At 37.4% G+C, this 19,821-nt stretch overlaps 1 protein-coding gene across 2 annotated transcripts in view; it reads left to right on the plus strand.

Annotated features, from left to right (window-relative positions):
- PLCL1 (phospholipase C like 1 (inactive)) overlaps positions 1–19,821 on the plus strand; it is a 355,161-nt gene that overhangs the window by 297,337 nt on the left and 38,003 nt on the right. For both annotated transcript variants that reach the window (XM_007965760.3, XM_073019895.1), the window contains exons 4-5: positions 4,766–4,841; positions 7,320–7,429. In XM_007965760.3, coding sequence (XP_007963951.1) covers positions 4,766–4,841; positions 7,320–7,429 — 186 coding nt within the window. The remainder of the gene's footprint in view (positions 1–4,765; positions 4,842–7,319; positions 7,430–19,821) is intronic.

The raw sequence follows: 19,821 nt of genomic DNA on the forward strand, positions 1-19,821 counted from the left end.
ACAGAAGGTTACAGCTGTAAGAAAGAAGCCCAAAGCATTCTCCAAAGGTGACTTCTGTGCTAACTTATTTAACATTAACATAAAAATTGAAACTTTACTATGGTAAAAACAAATTTTTTTTAATTTGTTGTTTAAAAAAAGGAAATCAAAACAATCTAGAGAACATAAGTCAAGGGTTATTTAATCTTTTACTAAGTCAGTTGGGGGGTGATTTGGAGAGCGGTTGATTGTGCTAGAGTGAGCAGGAATCCAGCAAAAAAGAGCTAATTGCTGTCTAATCATGCTTGCAATGGAAGAAATACACTAGTAAGTATTACAGTTAAGCCAGGTATAATGGTTGGATTAAACACATTCTCTTATATCAGTGTTAGAACCAGTATATATTCAGCCTCATGATGGGAAAGAGTTGTAGTTATATCTATAGTTCCCTAATTTAGTTTTGCTTTTTGAAATCCATTTAAATTAAGATTGGGTTAAGTCAAAGATACTCTCCTTCTATCACTGTCTCTCATTGTGAAGTTTGTGTGGAACTCTATTAGTTTGCATTTCAAGAAGTATCTTTGCTTGTATAGTAAGAGAACCTAAAAAAAGAACTGTCTCCTGGTGTGTGCCCAACCAGAGCTTGGTGTTTAAAAACAACATGCTGTGCACTTGGGGCATGGAACCTTCCTTCACATATGGGTACAGCAATGTCTTTGGACATGTTTTCTGTGTAAGGGGAAAATTATCAGCATTTTGAGGAGTGACAAAATTTCCACTTGGTACCGGGATCTCTAGGACCATGGATATCAGAGATACATATCCATAAGCAAGTATTTCAGGTTGGCTATTTTGCGGAATTTTGTCCATGCATACTCAAAGTTCGCTTTGCATTCTTGAATCCTCAGGCTTTGTAACACTTTTGGTTAAAGGTAGTAAGGTAGTCAAATTGACCTGAAAATGCTGGAGAAGGTTTACCAAGGCTACTCACCTGGAAGGTTTATGAAGGAGCTAAATTGTAATGACAGCTGGATAAAAACAAATATTTCTAATGACTACTCAAGGTATAGCTGACAACTGTTTGGGGAACAAAACAACAAGAGAAAAAAAATGATCTGTTTATGCCGAAAGGGCTCCCTGAAGTAGATTTTGTCACCATCGTGAATGGGAAGACAAACATCCTCTGACCTGTTGTGTGTGCGAGTTCACTTGTCCTGCGCCATTACAAATCAGGCTTGCAAATGTGATGCATTAGTCCCAGGATGGAGAGCTCTTCTGCATACACCAAAGGCAGTGGACTTCCAGTGAACGTGCAAATATTCTGACTTTACACTTGTTTCTGTATGACTGAGAGTTGATCACATTGACAGGCTTGATTGCTTAAAAACAAGATGCCAACCTATTAGCAATGCTTTTATTTGCTTCATTTTAAATATTTAAGGAACTCAATAATTAAAGGAAATAATCTTCATTCTAGTTAGCAACTATATATGTAAGAGCAATCTGATTTACAAATGTACCAAGTTTAATAAAACTCATCTTGTTTTAAGTGATTTGAAAAGATGAGCCACTGCAGAACCATAGACTCAAAACCCAGTTTTTTGTTTTGTTTTGTTTTTTGTTTTTGCTTAGAAGGAAAGTAAGAGCTAGAGGAGTTATTCCAGTGTTCTGAAAAGGAGAGGACGAAAAAAGTCTAGAGTAGTGTAGCTTTTTATTGACTCACATTTTCTCGAGCAATAGCTTCTCCAAATTTCCTAACTCCTTCCTGAAAAAGCAGAGGACTCAAGGAAATACATTTCTTCCTATGTTTCATATGAAAAAATATTTATCATGGTTGATATGTGTTGTGAATTAGACTTGGAGGGAAAAGCAGTCATGGCAAACTTTATTTTCATGATGCTTAATTTGATGAATGTTACTTTATTAAGTGTTTATCACCAACTTACACTTGCAATAGGAATTCTACACTTTAATATGGTCTGCTCCTCAAGAATGCCTAGATTCTAGTCTAAATTATTTCACTAGCTATTTGTGTGGTTTTAAGCAGGCTAACTTTTAGCTCAGTTTTTTTTTAATGTATAAAATGTGGTTGTCCATGATAGGCTGTCTGTAAGATGACTTCTAAGTAGAAAGATTTGGTTCTAGGAATTTAGATCTAATTCAGGATAAAATGGGAATCTGTGCAAGATTTTTGAGTCCTGATATGATGAAAGTTCATCTTTTCAGTATTATTAAATAATTACATTGACTCTACAATGATTCTGGGCAATTAGTTAAACTTCTTACTGGAAAGAGCTGGAAGGATAGTTTCTTCACAAAAGCGGAACAATTTAATCCATCTTTGAGTAACAGTATCACTGCCCCTTTCAGTAAAGTTTTCTTTTAAAAGACATAATTTTGCTCTTAACTGGTAACTTTACACACCCCTGCTCTGGATACATCTAATGCATAAAGTAATGTCAACCTTTATCTGGGTAAGTCCTCTATTCTTTTAGAGACAAAGCCCTGACAAGGAAATAAGATCCATTAGGAGAGATTCATGTGACAGAACCAGAGAAAAGCTCTTTGTATTACTACAACAGGCAAAGGCAACTAGCAGCTCAGGCTGAGACATCAGATATGTAAATCAGGCCACTGCCAGATTCTATCGACTGAGTCAACCCAGCCGTCATGGCTGAGTCGTGCTGACTTCCAGGCTCAGGGATTATCTGAGGACATCTTCTCACCTTCTCTGCTTGGCTTTTGCGCTTTGTGTTTTATTTACATCAGTATCAGTTAGAGATCTAGGAAAGAGATGAAACTCAAATCGACCATTTTTTCTCCCTGCAACTTAGATAAATTACTTAGTTGAGAGGAAAATTTGAAATTTTTGACGTAAATTGTGATTTGGATTATTGGTGCATTTTAACTATTCATCTCGTTTGTTTTTTCTATAGCTACTAATAATTGAAAGCTGACTGCAGAAAATAGAATAAATTTATTATTCTCAATATAATAGAAGCTGTTGACATAGAGAAAATCAAATGCCCTTATGAAACAATTTCACATGAGCAATGATTTTATGTTCTGAGAGTATTAATGATGAAATATGTGAGGGCACAATTTGGGACTTTTATTACTAAAAGATTTCAGGTTATTTCTGAGGAATCTCAAAGAGAAGCTTATTTTGAGGTAAAATTATACTTGATTATCTCTTTATGAGGTTTATTAGACAATGAGAAAAACAGAAAGAACTTATACTACGGGGTTAACAAATATTTACTTGGGGGCTTTTGAGAAGAACTTGAACTATAAGGTTTTGGAGTATGTTTTGATCCTAAATTTATTTTACCTCAAATAAGCATGTAATAAAGTTTTAACATTTGTTTTACTTTCTGATATTTGAGTATTATATTTCTATAGGGGTAATCCTGTTAAAAGCTTTATGCTTATTTTTCAGTACTTAATTTGAAAGAGAATTAAGAGCATACAAAATTACAGAAAAATGAGGAAGCCTAGAAGGAAAAAGAGTGGAGAAATCTAGAGACAAAAAGAGAGATGGGAGTTCAAAAAGATAATTACAAGTTTAAGAAGTGGTCAGTAATAAATAAAATGTTTTATTGCACACACATATGTGGGTAGTAGAGAGGGAGAAGAAATAAGTATCACAAAAGTAAAACAGGGGAACAAAATGATTATGTAAATGGATGGATGCATCTGGGAATACAAAGCTGAATAAGATTGAGTCCCTGCTCTACTGGAATTACAATTTACTGGAGAAGCAATAAGATGGAAGAATATAGCTAAAGAATAAATTATAAGATAGAAAATAAAAAATTCCATGAACAGATTAAAAAAGTAGAATGTTTTGGGAATATGGGGAGTGAGAAGGAGACAGAAGCGGAAATCAGGAAACTAGTAGAGAAGAGGGCACTGAAGTGAGCTTTGAGGCCTGTCAGGATTTTGATCAGGGGAGATGGCTTAAGAAGGCTTCCCTAACAGAAAAATGTGTGGGAGGAGGAACAAGTAGGGTGCGTTTAGAGAAGCGTGATTCATCCATGTCAAATGAGACTTAGGGGAACTGGAACACCAGAGCTCTAGGTTAGAAAAATTTTACTTCATTCAGTAAGCAAGGGAGAAAATGACAAAGCTGGGAATTAGTTAGTACTGTACTTTTGGATGATGTTTCTGGAAGTGGCATTTAGGAAGGAGTGAGATGGGAAGGACCAGAGCCTGCTGGTAGCCGACTTCAAACCCACCTTTGAGTGCTACACAGGGAGCTTTGAGAGAATTTGGAGAAGATAGAAGATACTTCATTTTTTTGGTGGGAGTGGGGTGGGGGAGAGACAGGGAGGATAAAATGGAGCAGATAATATTTTCAAAGGTGACTTTGCTGCCTCTGGAAGGATAAACAACCCTATTCTTGTTCTCATTGCTATTATGTTCCAATACCACTTGCCTTGATATTGCAGTAGTCTTTGGTGTTAAGGGAGTGGAATTAGGTATTTATGATTATGACCTGGGACATAAGGAATGTATGTACATTTATTTGACAGCTACTTATTTGGTGCCCACTGTGTGCCAAGCGTGTTACACAAAGGAGTAATCATAAGGAAGGTGACACTAGCCTCAGTGTTAGGATGAATGGGGGTTGGAACAGAGCTCATCCTTCCCATCCCATCTGTTGTGGTGAGACTATGGCTTCCTGTTACTGGAGGTATCACGTGGGTCTTTCTGTATGTCATCTTCCCAATGAGCCAGTTCAAGGATTCTGACAACCACCTTTTTGATGTTTGTTTTGTAACAGATGATTCAAGAGAGCCGGTTTCTCATAGAAATGGCAGACACAGTCCAGGAAAAGATTGTACAGTGTCAGAAAGCAGGTAACTGTTTTTAATATTTTTTCTGTTTTTTTTTCTACTTTGTTTAGAAACTATAATAATTCTTGGTAGATTTTTTTTCAAAAACTTTCTGCTGCTTCTCTTAAAATTCAATTATTTTATGGCATTGCTTAACTATACTTTAAGTTACACTTTAGTCTTTGTTTAGTACAGACGAAATCCAAGTGATAATAGGTGGGTTGTATGTGAGTATACAGGGTTGGGGTGGTATCTGAAGATGTCTAGAGGGATGAGGGTTTCTGAATCTAGTTTTGTTGTTTGGAACCCCATCAAAATCTTCTACTGCTGGTATTGAAGCTATGGTTCCATACAATCCCTTAAAACCCACTTCAATTTTACAATTGGAACCAAAATCCTATTAGTCTTCTAGGCTTGTACCTCATTACTAGTCTTCACTTTAGATTTAGATTTGTTCTTTCTTTTTAAGTATGAGATGAGTCACATATCTGTGAGAGTGCACTTGTTTATTTCTGTTCACCTTCATCCACACCCTTGTGCTTTCATCTTCTGGATCTACAGCCTTCTCTATCCACACACATGATAATGATGATAATGATTATGACGAGGAAGACAACAGTAGCAACTGCTTGATACATATACATATGCTATACCAAGCACACACTGTTTTACTTATGACAACTCTGCAAAGTAATCATCATTATATCAGATTTATAGATGAGGCACCTGAGATTCTGAGAGACTGAGTGACTTACCCTAGGTCCCATATCAACACGTGGTGGAGCTGCCCTTTGAATTCAGACCAAACTTTTAAAATGGTGTTTTTCACTGACTGACCAGCAGGCTCAGATGTTTCTGTTGACAGGAAGCACAAAAATAATAATACCTGATACTTACATGATGCCAGGTACTGCTCTGAGATCTTTATATGTATTGATTCACTTAAACTTTACCTCAATCCCATGAGGTAAACCCACTTGTTAACCACATGTCACCAGTGAGGAAATTGAAGCCCAGAGATGTCAGGGTCTTCCCTAGGCTCACACAGATAGTAAGTGGTAGAGCTGGACTCCACACTCATGTTCTTTACTATGCACTATGCTTGTGATGTTAGCACCAGGAAAGTTAACGTGGTCTTAGGCTGCATTAATAAAAATATAAAAACTAGAACAAAGAGAATGGTGGTAGATCCCTGACCTCATGTGGGCTTCTCCAAGCTTTTGAGTATAGTGTTCACTCCTGGAGGCAGGTTCCCACAGAGCTCAGCTTCAGGAAACTGGGCAATGCAGTGGCCTTGCTTGGATGCCATCCTTAAAGAAGAGTTTCATTGGTAAGCTGAATATGTTCGAATGGTTAACCTAGAGAAGACTTGAAGGGATTTTACCCAATATCTTTCTTCAAATATCCAAAAGCTTGCACTGTAGAAAAGAGTTTAGAGCTTTTTGGTCTGCATCCTGCTAGCACCAAGGAGTAGAAGTTCCAGGGAAGGAGAAGTTGTTCCAGGGAAGCTATGACTCGATATCAGTTATAGCTTTCCGAAGATGGAATGAGCTGTTCATAAGAGAATGTGACTTCCGTCTTTAAGGTGCTAAGACAAAGGCTGAAGAAACATGATGGTGATGGTTTTCATAATCTTCAAGCTCAAGTAGATGGTTGAGCTAAAAATACTTTAAGGTCATTCCCAAATCTGAAACACTTGGGTGTTTCCCAGAATGGTATTTTTTAAAAAGTCTTTTTATTTTTAGTCAACATTGCTAATTACTTATTGTTATCTATGTGGGCTCCAGGGCCTACTATTAAGCCACAGGGATGGTTCATAAAGAAAAATAAGACATATGCATTCCTCACATATGGTTGCCATGGACACAACAGACCATTTCATGCATAAACCAGGAAGAGGACAAATAAGGTCGATGTAACCTGTTGGAATAATTTGCTTCTTACTTATTTACTTAATAATTTTTTTTTAATTTTTAATTTTTGTGGGTACAGAGGTGTATATATTTTTAGGGTACATGAGGTGTTCTGATACAAGCATGTAATGTGTAACAATTATATCATGAAAAATGAGGTATCCATCCCCTCAAGCATTTCTCTTTTGTGTTACAAACATTCCAATTATAATGTTTTAGTTACTTTTAAAAGTACAATTAAATTATTATTGATTATAGTCATCCTATTGTATTATTAAATACTAGGTCTTATTCATTCTTCCTATTTTTTTGGACCCATGGAATTTACTTTTTTACTTCTCCTGACATTTTCTATGGCTCCTGGCTGTTTTAAATGCAATTTAGTCCAATGCATTGACTATTGTCAATTTGTGCATAAGGACACTACTTGGTGGGGTGAACAGAATGAAAAGGATGATTCAATTTAGGGATTTGGAAATTATGAGAAGACAGGAGTGTGAAATTATATTTTACTGATAATATTTTCATTATAAGATGCCCATTTTTCTGAGATATATACTCAGATTTCTTATGCATTCTTTCTTCAAAGGGATGGAGTTCCATGAAGAACTTCATAATTTGGGGGCAAAAGAAGGCTTGAAGGGAAGAAAACTCAACAAAGCAACCGAGAGCTTTGCTTGGAACATTACAGTATTGAAGGTAGATGAAACATTCAGAAGTCCCCTCTGCCTTTGCTTTTCTCCTCCTCATCTCTCCAATGTTTAGAGAAATGTCAAGGATTAAATATGATGGTTTGGATTTTTTAACCTCTACTTTAGATTTAGGGTTACATGTGCAGGTTTGTTATATAGGTAAACTGCGTGTCACAGGGGGCTGCAGTACAGATTATTTCATCACCCAAGCAATAAGCATAGTATGCAGTAGGTAGTTTTTTGACCCTCTGTCTCCTCCCACCCTCCATTCTCAAGTAGGCCCTGGTGTCTGCTGTTCCTCTCTTTGTGTCCATGTGGTCTCATTGTTAGTTCCCACTTACAAGTGAGAACATATGGTATTTGGTTTTCTGTTTCTACATTAGTTTGCTTAGGATAATGCCCTCCAGCTCCATCCATGTTGCTGCAAAGGACATGATCTTATTATTTTTTATGGCTGTGTAGTATTCTGTGGTGTATATGTACCACATTTTCTTTATCCAGTTCACTGTTGATGGACATGTAGGTTGGTTCCATGCTTTGCTATTGTGAATAGTGCTGTGACAAACAGACATGTCCATGTGTCTTTATGGTAGAAGGAATTATATTCCTTTGGGTATATACCCACTAATGGGATTGCTGGGGTCAAATGGTAATTCTGTTTTAAATTCTTTGAGAAATTGTCACACTGCTTTCCACATGGTTGAATGAATTTACATTCTCACAAGCATTGTATAAACATTCACTTTTCTCCACAACCTTGCCAGTATGTGTTATTTTCTGACTTTTAGCTATTCTCACTGTGAGATGGTATCTCACTGTGGTTTTAATTTGCATTTCTCTAAGGATTAGTGATGTTGAACACCTTTTTATATGCTTGTTGGCTGCGTGTGTGTCTTCTGCTGAAAAGTGTCTGTTCATGTCGTTTGCCTACTTTCTAATGGGGTTCTTTATTTTTTGCTTGTTAATTTAAGTTTCTTATAAATTCTGAATGTTAGACCTTCGTTGGATGCATAGTTTGCAAATACCTTCTCCCATTCTGTAGGTTGTTTTTTTGCTGTCTTGATAGTTTCTTTTGCTGTGCAGAAGTTCTTTAATTAGGTCCCACTGTCAATTTTTGTTTTTGTTGCAATTGTTTTTGGTGTCTTTGTCATGAAATCTTTGTTAGGTCCTATGTCCAGAATGGTATTTCCTAGGTTAGCTTCCAATTTCAATCTTCAGCACATGACTAGCTAGTTGTTCCAGCACCACTTATTGAATAGGAAGTCTTTTCTCTATTGCTTGTTGTTGTTGACTTTATTGACGATGACATGGTTGAGGTGTGCAGCATTATTTCTGGGCTCTCTATTCTATTCCATTGGTCTATGTATCTGTTTTTATACCAATACCATGCTGTTTTGATTACTGTAGCCTTGTAGTATTGTTTGAAGTTGGGTCATGTGATGCCTTAAGGAATGTGTGGCTTGATATCTAGGTTCATACTCTAGGAGATGGGGAGCTGCATACTGGAACTGACATGGTTTTTGCCTTAATAAGGCAATGAGGTTTTTGGTGCAGACAGGGTACAGCCCATATGCGAGATTAATTTGCCTGGGGTGTGTGTGTGTGTGTGTGTGTGTGTGTGTGTGTGTTTACTCACATGAACACTTACGTTCAAGTTAATATGGCTGTTCTTATTTGTGGAAAGAATAATGACAAATGCTTCTGGGGAAGGTTCCAACACAAATGATTTCGAAGAGACAAAGTACAGAATATCTAGGGCCATTGAGGATTTTTATTTTAAGAACAGTTCCTATGAATACATTTCTTTTTGCAAATAGCTTTGGAAGTAATTTTCTTGAGAATATGATTTGCTGTCTGCTGCACATTAATTTTAGGATTTTGAAGTAAATATGGTACCTTTTATATTTTCTTACATGAAAAGAGAAATGATTTAGGCAGACGGAATATATTCTTTACAGCTAAATGGGAGAAAAATAGCTACAAAAATTAATAATTGCTGACATTTAAAGAACACTCATTTTGTGCTAGGTACTGTTTTATGAGGTTTATATGAATTAACAATTTAACACTCACACCACCTCAGTATTGTTATTAATCTCATTTTACAGGTGAGAAAACAGAGGCATTGCAAATCTGTATATATTTCCTTAGGCTGCTCAGCTAGTAAATGGTGGAACTAAAGTCTGAGCTCAGGTAGTCTGGCTCCAGACCCTATGTCTTTAACCTGTGCTGCAGAGATACTGCCCATGTTTATGTGAAAGTGTTAGGTTAACTGTAAAACATATTACAAATGTCTATTAAAAATTCAGTCCACAAGTGATAAGCCCCTACTATGCATTGGGCTCTGTGTTAGGCATTGGGGATACATGGAGATCACGAGATACAGACCCTGACCTCATGAATTTAGCAGTCTGAGGCCGGTGGAGGAGGGGGATGGATAAGGCATCATTTGCTTAAGGAGCAGGGATGACCTAGAGCTGTAGTGTTAAAGAGGTGCTTATTATAACCCTAGATTATAATGTGGCAGTATGAACCCTGATATAAACACTTTATATTCAGAAGATTTTATATGGGCTTGTTAATGTACCAATCACAGAAAGGTACTAGGGATTCAAATAACAAGAAGATTACCTGGGTCTCTAAGACTAGTCTATAAGGAGAGACAGACATGTAATAATGGCCATCGATTGTTCAGCACTTAATTTGTGATCAGCACTCAAGGCTAGGTACTTTATAGACATTTCCCCTTTCTTCCTTGCCACAACAGTGCGATCTTGCAACATGTCATGCTGACTCTGGTAGGACTCTCTCCATCTCACAAATGAGGAAATTGAGGCTTGTGGGGGGTTGAAGTTTCTTGCCTGGAGTCACACAGCTAGTAAATGGCCAGCCTGCAATTTTTAACTCATGCCCATGGTTCTATCCACTACACTGTTCTGCCTCCTCTAAAATTCCATCCATGTGGCTGAGTCCCTGTATTAGTCTTTTCTCATGCTGCTAATAAAGACATATCTGATAATGGGTAATTTACAAGAGAAAGAGGTTTAATTGTCTCACAGTTCAGCATAGCTGAGAGGGCCACAGGAAACTTACAATCGTGGTGGAAGAGGAAGTAAACATATCCTTCTTCATATGGCAGCAGCAAGGAGAAGTGCTGAGCAAAAGGTGGAAGAGCCCCTTATAAAACCATCAGATCTTGTGAGAACTCACTCACTATTATGAGAATAGCATGAGGGTAACCTCCCTTATGATTTGATTACGTCCCACCGGGTCCCTCCCACAACACATGGGGATTGTGGGAACTACAATTCAAGATGACATTTGGGTGGGGACACAGCCAAACCATATCAGTCCCGTTGGGTCCAGGCAGCCTAGTGCAGAAATAAGAATGCAGGCCCCATGTGATTACCTGACAGTGGTGAGACTAGCCAAGTTATGTAATCTCCCTCAGGGTGGTAATAATACCTACATCCCAGATTTTGTGAGAATTAAATGAGATAATACATACAAAAGATGTAAGTCACAATGCAGAAAACTAGACAGTATATATGTTGGCTGTTAGTTTTGTTTGTTTGCCAGGTGAGGATGAACATGGAGGAACTAGTTTTTGTTATTTTTGTTTCTTTGTTAGCTTCTGACTTAAGGCCACTTAGTGTTGTCAGAGATTTGTTAATGTGTCTGGTTTAGTGACAGAAGCTTATTGCTAGATGTGAATGAGCAAATGCTGTTCGAATTATTCCAAGAGAAAGCTTTTCAGACAGAATTGATCTTCTATTATTATAACTCACATACTAGCTGCTGGTATTTCAGCTTGAGCACCAGAGTAGTGGACTACTACTCAACAACAGTAGAGAATATTTCCATACTTCCTATAGCTCCTTCTTCTCCTCCATTGAGTTTGGGGCCTGTTAATCTGGTGTCCTTTCCTCAAGAACTGGACAGATGACTTCCTCTGAGTTTGAATCATTAGCTGAGAGAAAAAGAACCTGGGCTCTGTTGAAGACTTTTTATTCCAGTGGTGCTGCTCTAAGAAGACATCTTTTTCTATAAGATTCTTCCTTTAGTTCTTATGCCTTAGATCTGAAACACTTGGTTCCTACCTGATTCTCCAGCCTTGCTATTGATTTTCTGAGCTCCTCAAAGTCTTTTAATAAATACTCTTTGTTTATAAGTTTACTAGATTCAATTTACCCTTGCTTCCAGGTGGTTGAATGATTAATAATCATCCTGGAAAGACATAAAGACTGAATTAGGAGGCTGTGGCATGACTTACCTATACAATTCTGCATTGCCTACTGAAAAAGTTTCCTTATACATGATTTAGACTAGTATTCCCCACTATCTAGAGAGAGAGAGTGGGAATTAACCAATACTAGTTAAATATGTTGGTTTATATTTCTAACAAATATTTAATTCCAGTGTAATTTCCAATAAGTAAGGAAGGAGCTGGAAAAAAATGAGAAATGTGCCCTCAGCCAGTTGGGGGATTGACAGCATGGAGTGGTGCAAAGGGGCATAGGCTTTAGAGTAAATTGAGCTGAGACTGAAAAATAAATTGTTTAGTGTTTTCTGCAGTTCAATATTACATTTATCTGATATTAAAAATGACAGGGAAGCTGGAGAAAAAATTGCAGAAAGAAACATGACTAACTCTACAATATAATGAATAAGAATTATAATTACAGTGTCCAAATTGTTCCAGAGACCAGGACTTAGTATTTAGCAAGGAAACTGAAATCAAGGTGGTTCTGGAAGATCCCATACTTGTGTTTTTCTTTAATTCATATTCTAGCACCTACATGGGTCCAGTGTAGGGACTTGCTTAGCGTATCTTTTGCATTTTTCCACACTTTTGCCATATGTCTATATCCAACTGTAGCAGTCAATTTCCTCTTCCTTTCTTTCTTTTTCACTGTTGTACACAAAATTGGTCTCCTTACATAGCCACTGTATTTATTTAGGATGATAGGATGACTCAGTCCTCAGTACCTTTTCAAGACAATCACTGAATCAAAATAACTCCATTCCATTCCACCCTCACATGTTAACAGACCTTTCCCTCTGTTTCTTCTCCATGATGTCCTTCAAAAATGAGTTTTGTGTCTTAGTCTGTTTGTCCTGATATAATAAAATGCCTGAGACTGGGTAATTTATAAACAACAGAAATTTATTTCTCACAGTTCTTGAGGCTGGGAAATCCAAGATCAAGGCAGGAGTGGGTTTGGTGTCTGGTGATAGCACAGTCTCTCCTTCCAAGATGGTGACTTCTTGCTTCATCCTTCAGAGGGGAGGAATGGTGTCTCCTCAAATGGCCAAAGGGAAAGAAAGGCAAAATAAGGCAAAAGGGCCTAGATAGTTCCCTTCAGCCCTTTTATAAAGCACTTATCACCTCCTAAAGGCCTCACATCTTGATATTATTGCATTGGGGATTAAGTTCCAACATGAATTTTGGAAGGGACACAAACATTCAAACTATAGAAATTTGGTTGTTAGCAAAATATTAAAACTCACAATGGAAATTTTTCCTGTTTTTTTAAGGATTTCAGAAAGGGACACTACAACTTCACTTACATAGCCAACATATTCTAGTACGTTGTTAGTAATTTTGGAAGTGTCTCACTCATGAGAGTTCTGAGGATCTCTTGGGAGCAAGATGTGGACTTACACTATATCACTGATAAAATGCTATTTGCAATGAAGTGGAATTCATCTAAAGTCTTGAACTCTATCCAGAGTGATTTGACTTTTTAAGTAGAAAACCAACTGCATTGTAAAGGTGATCACATCTATAAAACTGAAATCAGAAAGAACCCAAGGGGAGCATTCTAGTGAGCTTTCCCAATATGTATTTTTCTACCTTGTCCTGTTGGCTACTTTAAGAAACTAAATTTTATTACTTTCTGTTTTTAAGGTTTTATGAAAAAATCAGTTTTAGCAGGCTGGAGAAGTGTCAAGTACAGATATATAAAAATAATACTAAAGAAATATAATTAATAAGTATTTTGTTACAAAGGAAAAGCTATGAAGTATGCAATCACTAGGGCTTAAAGAAGAAATAAAAGGGTTAAGAAGTAGCTACCCTTCTTATTTATTCATGAATTTCATTGATTACTAGTTGAATAACAGGCAATAAATAAAAAATGAATGAAACTATTACCCCTTCAATGGTCATTCCTATTAAATATGTATTTACACTTTTCCTGGATAGATTTCCAACTTATAATTTAATGCATTCCAATGTGTGCCACGATTCTGGGCTGCTTTTATAAATTTATGTTTAGTATATGTGACTGTTATTTTTCCCCCTAACGCTTTTGCCTTTTATCACTACTTAAGCCTTTGCTCTTTCTGCTTTTATCTAAAACATTTTCAATTTCCGTGGGAAGAGCCGAGATTGAAGCTTCTCACTTCTCCATGTGTAGTTGCTTTTCTAACCCAGGCAGATTCCCTCGCGGAATTCCCAAATTTCAGGACCTCACAGTTCTGGGTAATCTTGCTACATAGGGGAAATTATATGGATGTCATTGTAATTTCACTGTCAAAGAAATATGCTTTCAGTCAGAGCCTGAAAACACATTTGAAGTCTCTGTTCATTGTTGAGAGACAAAAGAAAGGAAGCAGGTGATGGGCTAATGAGAAAAGTATGAGGAGAGGCATCCATCTCTGAAAGCTGAGTGAGAGTGAGAAGTGGGCTACCCTTCACTTACTGGCCATAGATATTTAAAATCATTCTATGAGATACTGTGGAGAGGGGGCTGTTAGTGTGAATGTTCAGACCAGGCTCTTCTAACAGACATAGTGACTGTGCCTTTGGGAGCTGTCTGAGGGTATATAAAGAAGGAACATGCCCAGTGTCATCCACATTGTCCATTGAGAACTTTTCCAGTGGTGTCTCTGACATCTGCCAGCTGTTGTTGCTGTAGAATCTAGAGAAAGGCTAGGATTCCTTTTGAGTATTCAGAAAAAAGCACATATTTACAAAGTCTAGAAACAGACCTCCAAATAACAGCAATAATGCTTTAATAATAAACCATTCTTAATATTGATATTATTATACTATCAATTATTGAGAAACAGCAGGCAAAGTGATTTAGTGTACAGATGCTGCAACCAGACACTTCCTAGCTGTGTGTCCTTGGGAAAATTTTGTTTTGTGTCTACGCTCTTGTATCAATTGGGGTATGCTGGGTTGTGCTATAGTAACCAAAATCTGAAAATCTGCTGCAATATAACACAATGACTTATTTCTTGCTTTTACTACGTGTCCATCACAGGTAAGTAATGGTCACTCAGGAACACAGGCTAATGGGGACTCCATCCCAGCAAACACTTCTAAAATCCCAGAGGTAGGGATGAAAAATGGGCTTTAAAAGCTTCTGCCTAGTAGAGTCACATGTCCCTTCCACTCACATTTGACTGGTCAAAGCAAGCCACAGTCAAGTCTGATTTCAGTGGAGTGGGACAAATGTAAACCTTCTCAGGGAAGAGGAGCAGATATTGGTAAATACGGTCTACTAGTGACAGGTTCTTCAACTATCCCCACTTCATAGGGTTATAATGAGGACTAAATGAGTAAATATATATAAAACAGTATCTGGCACATGCTATACGAGTGTTTGTTATTTTTATTAATAAAAATGAACATTCAGTGCTTACAATAATCAACATTTTAATTACTTTTAAGGATAACCCTGTAAAATTACTCCTATTATACTCATTTTACAGATAGGGGAAATGAGGCTCAAGAGGTTAAGAACCTTCCCATTGGCATATAGGAAGTGAGTGATGGAGCAAGGATTTAATTCTAAAGGCCGTGTTGTCATCCCACTATGCTATATTGTCAAAATACTTGCACACCATAATAATAATGGTTTGTATTTACTGAGCACGAACTATGTATTAACTATCCTACCAAGTGCTTTATATTTATTATTTTACTTATCTAAGGGAGTGAGTGTCCTGTCCATCTAGTATGACTATTTCAATCACCTTGACAGAATATGCCTACTGTCAGTAGTCAGTGGTTAGTGCGGAAAGCTACGGTGGGAGAGCGTAGCTTGATAATAATTTATTTACACTATATTTACAAAGCAACTCTCTTTTCTCAATCTAGTTTCCCAGGTATACTTTTCTAGTGGGAAATAGAATGAATTGACCAATGACATAACTAGTTCCATCTGCCCAGTAGTCACATTTCTCTTTGTAAGTAAATCAGTTAACTTCCTTTTTTATTGGTCCATCTCCTGTGAGCTTGGTTAGCATGAATCAGCTTCCCAGGGCCTGATCACCCCTGAGCGAATGGATACAGTTGAGTCCTTGGACAGGTATAATTGAGAATCATGAAAGCAAAGCAAAACAGCAACAATACCAAAGCAGAAGACCAGACCCAGGACCCCTGAGAGCCCAGTCAGCCTCCTCTTGTTTCTCTTGGACAGCTTTGCTCTTCATTGGCTTTTAGTATGGACATTGCCAGCTGCCATTTCTTGATGGGACAGAGGAAGTTTAAGAGCCATGCCTCTAGCGAAAACTTTACAAAGGCTATACTCCTTTCATATTCCTTCCTCATGCCCCCTCCTCCACAGCCACAGTTCTACTGTTCAGACCTACAATCTGCCCTTTATCAACCGAGGAGTTAGAGCAGAATCTATTCTGTGTCTTCTCTAGGCAACATTTACTTCTTCAATTTTCATTTTGTTGTAAAATTTATTTTAATTTTTTTTGGTCTATTAAACTTTTAAAAATAATGTTGGAATTTTGGCAAACAGTTATGGTAACAGTCATGCTAGAAACATTTGGTGAATGCAACTGGGAGGGTCAAAATAGGGATGAAGCCAAAATTGAGGGTCTTATTCCAACGGCAGCCAGTTTAGTCTCACTCAACCTAGTAAGCCCTAATCTCACTTGGAATCTTAACCAGCTGCTTTACAATGGATATCACTGATTATCAGGAAGAAGGTGGGTGACAGAAGGGAGAGAATGGATAGATCAGTTCTAGAAAAACAGCTTGAATCTCATGTGTCAGTACCATTATTTTTATACACAAAAGAAAATATTATTAGGCCTTATAAAGTGTAGAGTGTACATTTAGAAGGCATAACATCTATCTGGGGGTTATAAATTAAGTTTGATATATTTATCCCTGGACAGGGTATTTGAAAAGATGCTCCTAGACACATTTGTAGAATATTGTTATTGTTTGGCTAATTAGTGCAAAATAAAGACCCTTTTCTCCCACTTCAAGAAGGTGATTTCGTTTATTTCCATATCGACATTTATAAATAAGGAAGTGCAATACATAAATGAGGCTTCTAATCCATAAATGAACAAATAATAATTTAACAAACTTTTATTTTATTTTTGATGAAACCAAATTTATTTATTTATTTTATTTATTTATTTATTTATTTATTTTTTTGAGACGGAGTCTCGCTCTGTCGCCCAGGCTGGAGTGCAGTGGCCAGATCTCAGCTCACTGCAAGCTCCGCCTCCCGGGTTCACGCCATTCTCCTGCCGCAGCCTCCCGAGTAGCTGGGACTACAGGCACCCGCCACCTCGCCCGGCTAGTTTTTTATATTTTTTAGTAGAGACGGGGTTTCACCGTGTTAGCCAGGATGGTCTCGATCTCCTGACCTCGTGATCCGCCCGTCTCGGCCTCCCAAAGTGCTGGGATTACAGGCTTGAGCCACCGCGCCCGGCCTGAAACCAAATTTATTAATTCAACAAACGTATCTGTTACATCTTTACTGGGTGACAGGCTTTGTGCTTGGGAATGTACTGGTGAATAAAAATGTGGCCTTCTGGTCTCAGAGCTGACAGTCTAGTGGGGGAAGCTGTCGCTTAACAATCACACAATGTGTGTTAAATTTGTCCTTATGATGGGTGCCTTTAAAAAGTGCATGGCACTATGAGAGTGTGCAATGGGGTTTGACCTAATCAGAGAGGTCAGGGAAGTCTTCCATGAGGAAATACCGGTTCAGCGGTGAGTAAATATTCTAGCCTTTCATAGATTCCAAAACCCTGCCTTGTATCTTGATACTTGAGTGTGGTTGTCAAAACAATTTGAAAATAATGGTGAAAAGAAAACACATCAAAATAAAGATGTGCTGGATCTCTTCAACATGGTCTGGGGAGGTCTAAATTTTTGCCTTGCTCATTTAATTACCACTCATTAGCATTATGGCTAATTTGTTATTATATCAAATCTGGCCATATTAATAAAAAATTAATTTAATCATCCACCTTCTAAAATATAATCTGCGGCAAAGTTTTATAACCACGTGCATCCATAAAATTCATTTGATAGCTTATAGTTGCAGAGGAGGATGTTATAAGGTTGGTTTTTGAGAAATTTCTACAATTTAAAGCTGAAAAGATGCAGAGAGAGAGAGAGAGAGTTATATAATATAGAATATTAGTATTAGTGTTAGATATATGGGTAAATTTTTTGAAGTATAATTGATTCATCTATAATTTAAGAAAAGCCACAAGTTTAAAACATTATTTCAAACAGCTCTTATCTAACTATATAGGACAGTTCAAATAGAATGTTAATGCTTCTTAGCAATAGGCAGATTGGTTACATGGTGTCCAGATTTCTGCCTTGGGTGGCTGCATCCCAGCTGTGCTGCCCAGGAGTTTAGTAGAGATAAAAGCCAGGCTGTTGACATGATTATGGAAGCACACACCACTTTATCTCCAGTAGAACTAAATTTAGCATCTCTTGGAGGTACACTTTTTTTTTTTCAGATGAAAGCTGCATGTTATAATGAATCTGAATAATTCAAAAGTGGCAGGATCCTAATGAATAGATGCATCATAGGGCAGAGGACTTGGCTCCAACTTGTGAAGTTATTGAAGGTCTTACTTTTCTTTCAGGAAAATTTTCTTTAGAGAAAATTTGTTTCTTACACACAGAATTTTAGCCTAAGGTGAGTTGTAGCTTAAGTGAGTTTGATGTCTTAACCCTGCATTAACTATTTCTTACAGTGATATAAGTGGAAAGAAAACATTGATAACCAAATTGTTTCATTCTGGTTTCTTACAGCCCTTGTAGGTTTTATAGTCACAAGCTTCTTTTCTGATATTGTTACTCAAGGAAGACAAAAATGGGCTACATCTATCTAATTTCCTTATTGTTAACCCAAATCAGAACAAAATGATTTCACTTCTCTGAATGTGTGTGTGTGTGTGTGTGTGTGTGTGTGTATACATGGTACAAACACAGATATAGTACAAACACAGACATTGTCAAATAAAATCAAATCTGAATTTAGATAGAGAATCTGTTCAAAAGAATTATCACAATAAGGAGAGGGGACTACTGTGATAGGGGAACTATTGTAACAGGGAGAATGCTCCTACCTTAAGATCTATAAGCATTTGAAAGGCCAGGCAGAAAGGATTTTTCTTTTATAGGGAAGGGCAAAGGAGGTCAGAAAGAAGCACATATGAGGGAGTGGGTAGCGTGATCCCACAGTTGATCCTACAGTTAGGAAACATCTTTCCTGTGGTCAGCCATTTCTTGGTAAGAGGCAATTACGGAGAGGCTGTGTGCTGGCTTAGGGTGAGAGTGGGTCAAAGTTCCAGGGCCTGAGGGGAAGAGAGAAGCCTAATTAAACTTTGGCCAAGTCCAGGTAGTAGGTATTTTGTCCAGATTGGTTAGTGGACACAAACAGTTCAGCTAATAATTTATAAGGCAAGAAAGGGAATTTGAAAGGTCTGTGTCTGGCCTTGTTACAGATAAACAAGGGAGATTCCGTGAGTCTTAGCTGAGTCCTATGGGGGAAAGGCATTCTTTGCAGTAAGTAAGGTCTTTTGAGGAACACAAAAGGTTGGGGGGATTTCTTAACCATCCCTGATTTCCTGGAACACAGGGCTCAGATAAAGTTGAACATTGTCAACATATGCATTTATATATTGTATTAGTCTGTTCTCATGCTGCTAATAAAGACAAACCTGAGACTGGCTACTTTATAAAAGAAAGAGGTTTAATGGACTCACAGTTCCACATGGCTGGGGAAGTCTCACAATCATGGCGGAAGATGGAAGAAGAGCAAAGGAATGTCTTACATGGTGGCAGGCAAGAGAGCTTGTGCAGTGGAACTCCTATTTATAAAACCATCAGGTCTCATGAGACTTATTCACTACCACTAGAACAGTATGGGGAAAACCACCCCCATGATTCAGTTATTTCCATTTGGCCCCGCCCTTGACACATGGGGATTATTACAATTCAAGGTGAGATTTGAGTGAGGACACAGCCAAGCCATATCTCATATATATATAAATTTATTAAATATAAATTATTAAATATATAAAATATATACATATAAATATATAAAAATATACTTATTAAATATATAAAAATAGATACATATAAATATACATGTATGCATGTGT

The sequence above is a fragment of the Chlorocebus sabaeus genome, chromosome 10, assembly GCF_047675955.1.
Source record: "Chlorocebus sabaeus isolate Y175 chromosome 10, mChlSab1.0.hap1, whole genome shotgun sequence".
NCBI classification, from domain to species: domain Eukaryota; kingdom Metazoa; phylum Chordata; class Mammalia; order Primates; family Cercopithecidae; genus Chlorocebus; species Chlorocebus sabaeus.